Raw genomic sequence first — 14406 nt, 5'->3', positions numbered from 1 at the left:
ACCCTGCGGGGCAGTTCTCCTCTGCCCTGTACAGTCGCTATGAGTTGGAATTGACTTGACAGCAATAGGTTTGGACTCAAAACTCAACATACTGATTTTGGTGATATGTTTCCTATGTTATACCAGTAAAATATTTGCATTTGGCTACATTTGAGGGAGAACTAGGTCTTGCTCATCTCTGGCTTTCTCTTAAGCAGCAGAATAAACAAAAAACTTCATAAAGTCTGTCTTTCAAGGTAATAATTTATTTATTCTGTTAGAATAAGTTACTTTCTAATTTCTGGAATGTGATTACAGCCATTCATGTGTATATCATTTAATGCAGGCTAGTGGAGAAATTCACTGGTTACTAAGTAGTGCATACTTATCTGCTGAGCACTATGCTAATGGTTTTGAAAAATGTTAAGAAAAGGAATATGACAGGTTTTGCTGTCAGATAGCTGACATTCTGTCAGAGAGTATATAAATTTCATTACCACAGAGTTAAGTGCTAAATGGTATCTTACTGAACATAAGTGCAATTTAGAGAAAGAAGAAATCATTATAGACTGAAGTAGTTAGAGGGAGGACTCATGGAGGATCTGAGACTGAACCAGATGAAGAGGATTTATTGAAGACATCCCAGATAAGAATAAGCATAAAAGGCATAGGAATACACTTGTGACTTAGGAGAAGAATACATTTTAAACCTATTTGAATTTATGGCTAGAGGAAAAGAGGTCATATCAGAAATGGTCTTAAAGAAAATTCAGTCCTACTGCTAAATTTTCTTATTTTAGAAATATTTCTAAATAGTAAGGTTGAATTTATTCACATAGAAGTATTCAAGCTGAACTTAACCTTTATAAACCTGATATTAAATTAGGATGTAATTTCTTAAAATAATCTACTTTAAACATGTTTTTCAGCCGCCTGTCTTGGTTAGATGGCTCTGGATTAGGATTCTCACTGGAATACCCCGCCATTAGTTTACATGCTGTGTCCAGGGACCTAAATGCTTATCCGCGAGAACATTTATATGTTATGGTGAATGCCAAATTTGGAGGTATGTATGCTATAATTTAACATTTAGTTTTCTTTGGTACAAATTATATTTTAAAAAACAGTCTTTGAAACTAATCAATGTAATATTCAAGTCATTGACCCACTTTGGATAATGGTTTATGAAGCCATATTTCAGCACAGTAAAATAATTTGACACATGAAGTTCTTATAATGGACATTTGTTTTGTCTGGCTTTTATTTTCCATATATTGACACTTAGAATTCTTCAGTTATTATGGATTTATATTTCTAAGTTTTCTTAAGTTTAACTGTTTAGATTCTGTTTTTAAAAGGATTTATATTTGGCACCCTCAGAGGGTTGGGTCAGAATACTTTGTGTTTAGGATAGAACCTTTTTGTTTTGCTTTGTTACAGCGGTGGTTCTCAACCGAGGATGATTTTGTCCCCCAGGGGACAATTTGGCAATGACATTTTTGACTGTCATTACTGGGGTAGGGTTGGGGACTGGTATCTACTGGGAGAGGCCCAGGATGCTACTAAACATCCTACAGTGCTTAGGATGGCACCACCACCACCACCCCCAACAAAGAATTATCTGATCCAAAGTGTCAGTAGTGGCAAGGTTGAGAAACCTTGGGTTACAGGATTCCCAAATTTTTCTGTTGAAGATACTTTCAAAGATTCATAAAAATCTAGTGAAGTTACTGAAAGGAGAAAGATTTAAAAAAAAATTTTTTTTCCAAGCATTCAACCATGGGTTGTAAGAATTCTTACTGAGAAACAAGTTAGGCATAAAATAAAAACTTTTGATATTTGTAAGTGCAACTAAATAAGTTTATGTACTGTATTGTGTTTAGTATGTTCGTCTTTCACAGAAGTACATAATTTTGGGGCTATAAGGACGTTTGTCATACTTTTAATCAATTTCAGCTTTAAAAATAATGAATGTGCTTTTCTTCAAAATAGTGTATAAGAAACAATTTCATGGGTTTGCTTGTTGAGCTATTGCTTGTTCAAATTGGGATTTTAATATGGTTTCATATATAATATGACCGTTTTTTAACCACTGTTTTTATGGAGATATAATTCACATACTGTAACATTCTCCATTTTAAAGTGTACACGTCAGTGGGTTTTAATATTGCCACATACTTTTGATTCCACGCTTCTTTCCATGAGACACAGGAGAGCCCTCCTTGGATATGGAGTCCCAGTATGGCCTCCTGTCTACAGTTTCCCTTAGGCAGAAGGTAGCTTCAGGAAAGGGACTGTCTTCGGATGCCCAAGGGCAGGAGCCAGAGAAGGAACCAGCCACCCCCCTGGGAACTCTGTAGAGAGACTTTGAGGAATACTGGAGATGGATGATCTGGGAAGGGAGAAGTGCACTGCCCTCAATCTCTCTGTGAGACTACAGCAGGCAAGATGTACTACCAGACCACCCTGGCCAAAGTAAAGCCTGAGGGTGCCTAGAATACCCTCAACAGCAGAGGCTGTGACTCTCCGATGGCACAGAAAGGCCTGGATAATATAACCATTTTTAGTGAGTCACAGTACTAAATATTTAGTAATATTTAGGACTTTTGGCAAGCCCTGCCTCATTAAGTGATAATGACTGGCTCACCTATTTGAAAATATTTTTGTTAAAAGATTTCAAATTCTTGCTCTTGGATATAGGCCAAAGATAAATAAAAATCTATCGAAGTTTGAAAGAGACAGTAAGGAAAAGTAAGAGTCCATTTTTGACTTGGGAGTGTAGCAAGACTTCCTAATGAGGAGGTGTTAGGCATGAAGTTCACTTTTCATCTCTGTAAGTGCAACTGTGATTTTATAACTAAGTATTATATGTTGTGTTTAATTTAAATCATTTGTTTATTCATAAATGCAAAACCTTAGCAGTACTCTCTTCAGTCGATTCCAAATGCTGGTGTGAATTGCCCGTAAGTAATGTAGGGCATTGGCATTGGGCAGAGGTGCATGTTAGGAAATAAGGCTAGAGAGGTAGGGTCTGAATAAACACTAGTTAAAGGTCAAAGCACACTAAGAAGACTCTGTCATTAACTTGCTAGACATGTCATTTTCATTCTCTGAGCCTTGATTTCATCCAAAAAATTGAATTAGGCTGTGGTTCCCAAACCTGGCTGCACATTAGAAATACCTGGGGAGCTTGTGAAAAATAGAAATCTAGAAGTCCTAAACGAGGTAATAATGATTCAGTAGGTTTACAGGGTAGATATTTTAAACATGTACTCTATATGAGTGTTTGTTTGAAATTAATGGGATTATGATTAATCCTTTCTTACTTAAGTAAGTGGGATAATGGGATCATCCTGGTTTATATTTTAATAGTTATCTAGGTCTACTACCTGGAACTCCACTCCTCTCATAAGTTACACATGCTATTTGCTCATCCCATCATGATGAGCCTTTGCTCATCTCATTATAATTCTCTGAGCTTCATATTTTCTCCCCTTTACCTCTTTAAAATTGACTGTCAGGTCATTGTTGAAAGATGGGAGTATTTTAAAAATAACTTTAAAAGTTCATTCCCATTGTTGAAAATTTAAGAAGGTTTAAAGAGACTGAAGGTATGGCAGCCACTACTATTATCTAGCATGAGATGATGAATAATGGTGATGGCTGTATTTTTTTCCTAATCTAAAAATATATTACATTTCTGTTTATTGCCTTAACGTAGATTCCTGAGGATATAAAAGAAATTGTTACTAGTGGGAGACGGACTAGGAGAAGGGCGCAGGAACTTAATTTTTCCTTTGACTCCATCTAGACTAACTCAGTTATTTTTACGCCAGCATGGATTACTTTTATAATTTTAGAAGTGATGTTCATTCAGTTATAACGTTTAGAGGGCGATACCATTTTTGTTTTTAAAAATGCATCCAGAAGGTCTAGTAATATCATAACTTATTTGGTTATTTAGAATTGTGTACTTTTATGTTGTTTTACTTGACAGAGTGCGTGTGTATTTTGTATAATTTAGCAATGTAGTAACATTAGAAACAGGACAGAAAAAGCCCTATTATTTAAACTGTTAATTGTGGTCATTTTTGGGTTTTTTCCCTTTTTGCTTATCTATTTTCTAGTTCTACTTTTATCACTTACATTGTAAAAAATAAAAGTTAAAAAACAAAAGAATTTGAGTGGATACCCCTTATAATAGACTCCTATGAGCAGAACTGTTGCATTAAAGATTATGAACATTTTTAAAGCTCTTAACATTGTCAAATTGCTTTCCAGAAAGTTAATTTCAGTTTACACTTTAAATTGTAGTGTATAAGAGTACTTTTCCATCTCATTGTCACCAATATAGAGAATTATTAACAGTTTTTTAAAACTGGTAACTTTAATTAGATTTAAAAAAAAATTATATTTTTCAGATTATTAATCCTTTGAGCATTTTTTCATATTTTGGGGATCTCTTTAAATGTTGAGTTGGGTGGGTTTTTTTCATTATGAAATATTCCACACATACTGAAAAGCACAGAGTTGTAAAAAAATTTTCAATATCTGGCATAAATTCTAACATTTTTTTCATAATTACTCTAGACTTTTAAAGAAATAAAACTATATCAGTACTTTTTAAATCCTTTTTTGTACCCCACCCCATTTCATCCCCTACACTCTGGGTCTCCAATCATTATCCTAAAGGTGGTATGTGTCCTTCCTGTCTCTGCTTTTATATTTTTTACTGAATATATGTATACCCATAAGCAATATGGTTTTGTTTTGTGTTTAAAAATTTAGTGTTAGTAACATATACATTCTGCAACTATGTTTTTCAAATCCATGTTTATACATGTAGATCTCATTTGTTCGTTAACTGATATGTATAAATATATATGTATGCATGCATGTATCTATGTATATTTAAATATGTGTGTGTCTCTGTGTGTGTGATACTACATTATAATATGATGGGAGCATTGGTGGTTCAGTGGTCTTCTGTGCAGGAGACCTGGGTTTGACTCCTGGCCAGTGTATCTCATGTGTGTCCACCACGTGTATGTTAGTGGAAGCCTCCAGACTAAGACAGACTAGGAAGAGAGGCTTGGTGATCTGTTTCCAAGGATCAACCAGTGAAAACCCTATGGATCACAACAATCAGATCTGCAACCCATCGTGGGGGTTGGCGCAGGATGGGGCAGCATTTAGTTCCGTTGTGCATGGGGTTGCCATGAGTCAGGGACTGACTGAACGGCAGGTAACAGTAACAATGTAATATGACCAGGTTATAATACATCTACAGCTTCTCCTCACGTATTGACTATCTTGTTATCCGACATTTCACATTTATGACAATAGTAAAAAATCTACTATCTGACTATTTTGCTCATTAACGATGTACTGGGAGTAACGAACACTGAGATGTGAGACAAGGGTAATACTGTGATGGTTAAGGTTATATCTCAACTTGGCTGGTCCATGATTATCAGTGGTTTGGCGGTTAAGTAATGATGTAATTTGGCAGTTGTGAAATGATGTAGTCATCCTCCATTTTTGCGTAACAACAATTTTGCATAACAACCTGGTCTTTGGAACCATGTCAAGCAGTGAGAAGAGGATGTATTTCCTTTTTTTTTTTTTTAATGTTTTATTGTGTTTTTGGTGAAAGTTTACACAGGAAATTAGGTTCTCGTTTAACAATTTTTGTACATCTTATTCAGTAACATTGGTTACATCCTTCACAGTATATCAGCATTCTTGTTATTTCCATTTTGGTGGTTATGTTTCTATTAATCTAGCTTCCCTGTCACCTTAGCCTTCTCATCTTTGGTCTAGGGTAAATGTTAATGATTTGGTTTCATGTAGATGATTATTTTGAGGAGCACAGTACTCATAGCTGATACTATTTATTTTAAGGGCCAATCTGTCATTTGGCTGAAAAGTGACCTCTGGGAGTGGTTTGAGTTCCAGGTTTAAAGTGTATCTCAGGGCAGTAGTCTCGGGGGTTCATCTAGTCTCTACCAGTTCAGTAAGTCTGGCCTTTTTTAGGAATTTGAGTTTTGATGTACATTTTCTTCCCTTTCTGTCAGGGAGCATCTGTTGAGTCCTTGGTTGGCAAGGTCGATAGTGGTAGCTGGGCACCATCTAGTTCTTCTGGTCTTAGGGTAGGTGATGCCATTTTTCGTGTAGACTGTTGGTTCTGTAGACTAGTTTCTTCTTTGAGTCTTTGGTTTCCTTCTTTCTGTTTAACTCTGGATGAGTAGAGACCAGCAGTTGTATCTTAGATGCTTGCTATGTATTTCTTTTTTAATGAGCATTTAATATATTTTTTAATTTTCTCTAGCACATACAGTGATTCAATAGATTTTTTTTTTTGTGCTTTAGAGCAAAGTTTACATAGCAAATTAGTTTTCCAGTCAGTGATTATTACACAGGTTCTTCCGTGACAAATCCCTGCAAAGTGTCAGCACTCTTCCCATTTCCTCCCTGTGTTCCTGTTCCCATTAGTCTGGCTTCCCTGTCCGTTCCTGCCTTCTCATCTTTGGTTTTAGGCAGATGTTGCCCTTTTGGTCTTGCATAGTTCATTGTTCTAAGGAGCATGTTCTTCACAGGTTATTGTTTATTTTATAGCCCCATCTATTATTTGGTTGAAAGGTGGCCTTCGAGAGTATCTTCAGTTTCAAGTTAGAAGGCTGTCTTAGGGCAGTAGTCTCGGAGATTACTCCAGCCTCTTACAAACCAGTAAGTCTGGTCTTTGTTTTTGGTTTGAATTTCGTCCTACTTGTTCTACATTTTTTACCCATTCTAACCGAGACCTTCTATTGTGATCTCAGTCAGAGTGGTCGGTAGTGGTAGCCAGACACTATCTAGTTCTTCTGGTCTCAGGTTAGTGGAGGCTGTGGTTCCTGTGGGCCGTTAGTCCTTTGGACTAATGACTCCCTTGAGTCTTTGGTTTTCTTCGTTCTCCTTTGCTCCAGGTGGGAAGAGACCAATAGTTGCTTCTTAGATGGCCACTCACAAGCTTTTAAGATCCCAGATGCTACTCACCAGAATGGGATGTAGAACTTCATCTTTAGGAGCTGTATTTTGCCAGTTGGCCAAGACGTCCCTTGAGACTATGGTCCTTAGCCTTCAAGTCCAGTAGTTCAGTCCCAATGTCTAAGTAGTTTCTATAAGTGTGCCCCCTGTGTGCTGTTATATATATGCATATACATGCAGCCTTTACAAATATATGTAACAGCGATCTCATACAATAGTTGTCCTTTTGTAATTGACTTCTTTCACTCAGCATAATGTCCTCCAGACTCATCCATGTTGTGAGATGTTTTGCAGATTCCTCATTATTCTTTATCATTGCATAGTATTCCATTGTCTGTATGTAACACAGTTTATCCATTCATCTATGGATGGGCATTTAGATTGTTTCCATCTTTTTGCTACTGTGAATAACGCTGCAATGAACATTGTTGTGCGTATGTCTGTTCTTGTTACGGCTCTTATCTCCTCTAGGATATATACCTGGGAGTGGCATTGCTGGATCATATGGTAATTCTATTTCTAGCTTTTTAAGGAAGTGCCGTACCATTTTCTGTAGTGGTTGTATCACTTTACATTCCCACTAGCAGTGTATGAGTTCCAGTCTCCCCACATCCTCTCCAACATTTGTTGTTTTCAGTTTTTTTTTGATCGGTGCCATTATTGCTGAGGTGAGATGATATCTCATTGTAGTTTTGATTCGCATCTCGCTAGTGGCTAATGATCGTGAGCGTCTCTTCATGTTTGTTAGCTGCCGGAATGTCTTCTTTGGTGAAGTGTTAGTTCATGTCCTTTGCCCATTTTTTAATTGGATTCCTTTTGTTGTTGAAGTGTTGAAGGTTTCTATACATTTTAGAGGTTAGACCCTTGTCAGGTATGTCGTAGCCAAAATTTTTTTCCCGATTTGTAGGTTCTCTTTTTACTCTTTTGGTGAAGTCTTTTGATGAGCATTAACTGTTTTAATTTTTAGGAGATCCCAGTTACCTAGCTTATTTTGTGGGTTTTTTTTTTTTTTTTTCGTATTTTTAGTTATGTTTGGTATTCTATTTATGATGTATATTAGGGCCCCTAGCATTGTCCCTGTTTTTTCTTCTATGATCTGTATAGTTTTAGGTTTTACATTTAGGTCTTTGATCCACTTTGAGTTAGTTTCTGTGTGTGGTATGAGATACGGGCCGTCTTTCATTTTTCTGCAGATGGATAATCCAGTTTTGCCAGCACCATTTGTTAAAGAAGCTTTCTCTTCCCCATTTAATGGACTTTGACCCTTTGTCAAAGATCAGCTCTCCATAGATGGATGGATTTACTTCTGGGTTCTCAATTCTGTTCCCTTGGTTTGCGTGTCTGTTGTTGTACCAGTCAGTACCAGGCTGTTTTGACTACCATGGCTGTATAGTAGGTTCTGAGATCGGGGAGTATGAGGTTGCCTACTTTGTTTTCCAGTGATGCTTTGCTTATCTGGGGCCTCTTCCCTTTCCATATAAAGTTGGTGATTAGTTTTTCCATCTCGTTAAAGAATGTTGTTGGAATTTGGATCAGGGTTGCATTATATTTGTAGATCGCTTTGGATAGTATTGATACTTTCACAATGTTAAGTCTTCTTAGCCATGAGCATGATATGTTTTTCCATTTATGTAGATATCTTTTGGTTTCTTGCATTTGTGTTTTCTGGTTTTCCTCGTATAAGTTTTTTACATCCCTAGTTAGATTTATTTCTAAGTATTTTATCTTTTAGGGGGCTGTTGTAAACGGTATTGTTTTCCTGATATCCGTTTTGGAGTTTTCTGTTAGTATAGAGGAATCCAGCTGATTTTTGTATGTTAATCTTGTACACTGCCACTTTGCTGAATTCTTCTGTTAGTTCTAGTAGCTTTCTTGTGGAGTTTCTGGGATTTTCTATGTATACGATCATGTCATCTGCGAATAGGTATAGTTTTACTTCTTCCTTACCAGTTTGTATGCCCTTTATTTCCCTTTCTTTGCCTTATTGCTCTAGCTAGAACTTCCAGTACAATATTGAGTAAGAGTGGTGGTAAAGGGCATCCTTGTCTGGTTCCCGTTCTCAAGGGGAATGCTTTCAGTTTCTCTCTGTTGAGAATAACGTTGGCTGTTGGTTTTGTATATGTACCCTTTATTTTGTTGAAGAATTTCCCTTCTGTTCCTACTTTGCTGAGAGTTTTTGTTAGGAATGGGTGTTGGACTTCATCAAATGTCTTTTCTGCATCAATTGAGATGATCATGAGATTCTTGTCCTTTGTTTTATTTATGTGATGGTTTACATTGATTGATTTCTAATGTTGAACCATCCATGCATACCTGGTACGGATTCCACTTGGTCATGATTTGTTTTTTTAATATGCTATTGAATTTCAGTTGTCTAGAATTTTTTGAGAATTTTTGCATCTATATTCATGAGGGATATTGGCCTTAATTTTCTTTTTTAGTGATGTCTTTGCCTGGCTTTGGTATCAGGGTTATGCTGGCTTCATAGAGTGATTTCGGGAGTATCCTTCAATAAATATTTGTGTACAAACTCCTTGTGTACTTGTGTAAGATTTTCTACAGAATATGTACTTAGATATTGTATTGCTGGGTAGTAGGGTATGCACATCTCCAGAATGGTCATAGCAATTTTCACTTCCACCAGCTGTGTGTGCTAGTTTTCTATATTGAACATTTGTATTTTTCTTTTGTGTACAGCCTTTGTTAATTTATCTGTTGGGTCAGTAACTGTTAGGGGCCTCATCTGTAAATTATTGGTGGTGAATCACATCAGTGGTTTACAAACTGCTACTGAATGCTTTGTTTTAAGGTGAAATGTAAAAGAAACAGATGTCAGTAAAACTACTTGTCAGAGCCCTGTTTGAGCTTCCCCTCTCCACACCCTGAGCAGATTCTGTAATCTCTAGGGCTCAGTGAAGCATTGTGACTAGACAAGAGATTCTATCCAGAGTCTCTTGTAGCTCTAAAATCACTATGTTCTTATAATTGGAAGTAAAAATTGAATGGCAGTGTTTAAATATGTTAATAAATGTCCTTCAGGAAATACTCTTAGGCTTGCTTTTTAAAAAAAGGGGGTCAAATAAATGCCATCATTAAAAAGTTGTTTTTATTCCCATTCTAGAAGAATCAAAAGAATCCATTGGTGATGAAGAAGAGGAAGACAGTGATGATGATGTTGAACCCGTTGCTGAATTTAGATTTGTGCCTAGTGATAAATCAGCATGTGAGTGTTCTATAGTATTGAGGTTTTTTTTCCTTTATGTTCCCGGCGTTCTCCCCAATGACTCATGCATGCACACACACACTTCTCTTTATCACCATTACCTCCATTTTATTGCTTTTTCTTCATTTTAGCTTCTGTAATATCACTGAGGACCTATTAATATCAAAAGTTATGAATGTAGTGAAAATATAGTAAACACCATATTACCTGGTGTGTTTTGTGAATGGAGGCTTTTGGTTATTTTTATTGACTTGATGCTGTATGCTGTGGGTCTCACCAGATGGATGGCAGAGGAATTATGGCAGTCCCAAAGTGGAAGATACCAGCATAGCTGTAGAGAGTGCTTCTAGCTCAGAGGGGTTTCACCCTGATGCCAGCAGTCTGACCAGCGCTCTGACCCTTTTTCTCAGAAAATCCAGCCAGCCTTGAAAAGGTCTCAGTAGTATCTTGAATTGAACTCTTATTATTTTGTTATTTGTCCATTGCCATCAAGCACTTTAGAGATCAGTCCTACTTAGAATTTAGCAGGTTTTATAAATACCATGACCCTAGTATACCTCTTGTCTACCAATTAAGTTTATTTGTACTGATGATTATTTTATTAAATTTTTATTGACCAGAGAAAATATTAGTTACAATTTAATTTCCTTGCTCAGTGGAAGCAATGTTCACTGCAATGTGTGAATGCCAGGCTTTGCATCCAGATCCTGAGGATGAAGATTCAGATGATTACGATGGAGAAGAGTATGATGTGGAAGCACATGGTTAGTGAAATGGATTTCTTAAGTGTTTTTTGTTTTTCAAGTGTTTTCATTTTAAGCATTCATTTGTACTAGGGGTAGGAGACTATAGTTCTTTATATCCTTATAAAGTACCCAATATAGTATGTTTATTATGTCTAAGCCTTTTGGAGCAGACAAATTGGGAAAATTTATGGGCTTTCTAAGCTTGAGAGTTAAAAAATAGAGATTATTAGGGAGAGAATATGGGTAGGGACAAATAGAAGGAAAGAAAATGATAAATAGGAAAGTGGGCTGTCAGGAGAGTCTTTTAAGTTGAGGCAACTGCTACCAGAGAACAAGCCCTCTCCCTGCATTCCTTGAGAAACTGTATCATCTACTTCTTTATTTAGCATATTCCTTCAAACAGCTCACCGCCAAGGTCATTTCTTTTTCCCAGAACTATGCTTGATTTACTCTAAGAATATTTCCCCATTCCTCCCTGGACCAGACTACAGTCGCTTGCCTGGGACATTCTTTTGGCTTAAGATACCTGCTATTCTCTCTCCTTTTCCCCGCTGGTCTTATGCACACCAGTCTGGGTCTCCTAAGCCCTTTCCTCCATATTTACCACTTTCTAGCCTGAGACAGACTCATTCCTGGCCTTCTCCATCACTTATCTGAATACATCCCTGTCTTTGCTGAGATTTTTGAGTAATTTTTTTTTTTTTTTTAATTCTTTTTGTGTTTTCTAGAATTTGTGATTTTTCTAAAAGGAGCATGTATTTTAATCAGGAAAAATATCCTTCAGTACAAATTAATACTGAGTTAATTTGTGTTGCCCTGTAAAAATCCCCACCTTGGGCTAATACAGGATTCGCTGACCTCAGGAATACCCTCTTTTCCTTCTCATCCCTGGACATGTGATTCTGTAGGAATTGCTGTTTACTGACTCTTTATCTCTTGGGATCCCTTCTCATCCTGGAGGGTAGGGACGTTTTCTTTACATCCCTATCTCTAACCAATGACCTATATATGTGTATTAAATGAATGTTGAAAAGTATTATCATGGAAGCCTATTTTCACTGTACATTATACTCAGTAAATGCATTATTGAGTGTCCACTTGGTTTTCTAATTGTTCTGTAATAGCTTAAAAAGTTTTTGTTTATTTAGAACAAGGGCAGGGGGACATCCCTACATTTTATACCTATGAAGAAGGATTATCCCATTTGACAGCAGAAGGCCAAGCCACATTGGAGAGATTAGAAGGAATGCTTTCTCAGTCTGTGAGCAGCCAGTATAACATGGCTGGGGTCCGGACAGAAGATTCAATAAGAGATTTTGAAGGTGAGTGTTCTTTCTTTTCAGTTGGGAACACTCAGAAGGGGCACTTGGCACTTGGACAGCAAGGGAAGTTATGAAAAGACAAATGTAGGTTCTTTTGGAAACTAAAACAGAAATCTCAGAATTAACTCTTTATAGAATAGGAAGCAGGTATAGAAATACATAGAATGGGAGTTCCTGTGTAGTTATTTTAAGTGACTTTTTTTCTAACTACAAATGTAGTATATATATATAGAAAATGTACACAGGCAAAGAAGAAAAGAGAAAAATCAAGTATAATTCTACGCAAGAGATATCTACTGTTAATTTTCTGTTGCATATCCTTCCAGTCTTTTTCTTCTTTTTGCTTATGTATGTGCACATATTGCTGCCATTTTTATTTAAAAAATTAATATCTACATGATTATATTCAAAACTAGGATAGTCAACTGATTTAAAGGGCTAGGCAGAAGATGACATTCAAGAAACTTTGGATTCTCTTCTTGTGACAAACTTACAGACCTTAAACAAGTGGCTTTAAATGTTTCAGTTTTCTTATGTTTATAGGTTTGTTTGTAAATATTTTTCCTATCAGCCTGGCTTCCTTTTCTAAATATCCTGTTTCAATTAGAACTTTGAAGTGTTCTTTTGACTCAGTCTTCACCATTTATTCCCCTATTCAGTCCAATACCGAGTTCAAGGATTTTTTTCTTTGAAATGACTTTATCTCCTATTACTACTGCTAAACTCCTAACCTAGGCCCTTTTTTACTCTCACTGGATTTTACAATGCCTTTATTTCTTGCTTTGATTATCCGCTCCTCCAGCTTACTGTACCATACTAATCTTCTGAGAACATTCTTTGATATCACCCCCATAAAAGGATGTCTACTCAGGGATTTCTTGATGCCCACCTTATAAAATTCACTTTTTACTCTGAAGAGGCAGTCCTGTCTGCCCCAGGTGTCTCCAGTCTTCTTCCTACTACTACCAATAAAGCACTTGTTAGTTGCGTGGAGTCGATTCTGACTCATGGCAACACCAAGTGTGCAGAGTAGAACTGCTCCCTAGGGTTTTTAAGGCTGTGACCTTTTGGAAGCAGCTCACCAAGCCTCTCGTCTGAGGCACTTCTGGGTAGGCGCAAACCACCAATCTTTTTGGCTAGTAGTTGAGCACTTAACTGTTGGTGCCACCCAGGGACTCCTTCATAAATCACTTAGATAGCACTTATGTGCTAGACCCTGATTTAAGCACATTACACATATTTACTCATTTAATCCTTCTAAGAATCCTATGTGGTAGATGCTGTTAAGATCCCCATTTTACAGATTAGGAAACTGAGGTAAAGAGAGGTTACAACTTGTTTGAGGTCACACAGTTAATAAGTGGTGAGAGGATTAAATTAATTATATGTATATAATATACCAGGCACTGTTACAAGCACTTCTTGCATCTTACATGTATTTTATATATATAAGTATTTTTGTGTTGCTACAGAGTCTTAACACTTCTAATTTCAGTGGCTGCAGAATGTTTTGCAAAGAGGCTTACTGTGGTTTTGCTCTTGCTGGTATACACCCACTCTTTACTTGTCGACATGGTCAGGTTCCAAAGACCAGGTCGTTAGGCAAAAATTGGCATTATGCAAAAATGGAGGATTTTTTTTCTGTTTTCAGACCGTCCATTTGTCTGATTTCTTTTATTTAGAAAATATGATTATAGAAATAATAACAGCTAAGATACACTGATGTGCTCATCACTGTGACGAGTCCAGTTATGGATTATTTCTCTGCAGAGGAGGAGGCTTGGAGGAAACAAAGCTGGATAAAGCTGGGCTGTGTGACTGGAGGGCCCACCACACAGCAATTTTGAGCTGCAGGGCATCCGGTCGCATAGGAGCTGGAAACCCCAGAACAGGCTCCTGCTGGCTTGTTGCTGCATCCACCCGGAGGCTACAGCCACGGAGGAGGCTGGTCCCATGCGGCAGCTGGACACAGTGCCCCCGCCAGCAGGAGAGAGCGGAGGGCACAGTGCATCGCGGCCCAGCTTCTATTGTCATAAATGTGAAATGTCAGATAAGGAGAGAGTCGATAAGTGAGGAGTAGGTGTATTTAACTTCCTCACAAAATACTGCA

The 14406-nt window shown here is 37.2% G+C and overlaps 1 protein-coding gene across 3 annotated transcripts in view; it reads left to right on the top strand.

Annotated features, from left to right (window-relative positions):
* CLNS1A (chloride nucleotide-sensitive channel 1A) overlaps window positions 1–14406 on the top strand; it is a 33580-nt gene that overhangs the window by 13104 nt on the left and 6070 nt on the right. For all 3 annotated transcript variants that reach the window (XM_004381994.2, XM_023736588.1, XM_023736587.1), the window contains exons 2-5: window positions 909–1045; window positions 10127–10228; window positions 10885–10992; window positions 12123–12296. In XM_004381994.2, the coding sequence (XP_004382051.1) occupies window positions 909–1045; window positions 10127–10228; window positions 10885–10992; window positions 12123–12296 (521 nt within the window). The remainder of the gene's footprint in view (window positions 1–908; window positions 1046–10126; window positions 10229–10884; window positions 10993–12122; window positions 12297–14406) is intronic.

The sequence above is a fragment of the Trichechus manatus genome, unplaced genomic scaffold (genome assembly GCF_000243295.1).
Source record: "Trichechus manatus latirostris isolate Lorelei unplaced genomic scaffold, TriManLat1.0 scaffold00088, whole genome shotgun sequence".
In the NCBI taxonomy this organism is placed as follows: Eukaryota; Metazoa; Chordata; class Mammalia; order Sirenia; family Trichechidae; genus Trichechus; species Trichechus manatus.
This window is presented reverse-complemented; position numbering and strand designations above follow the sequence as displayed.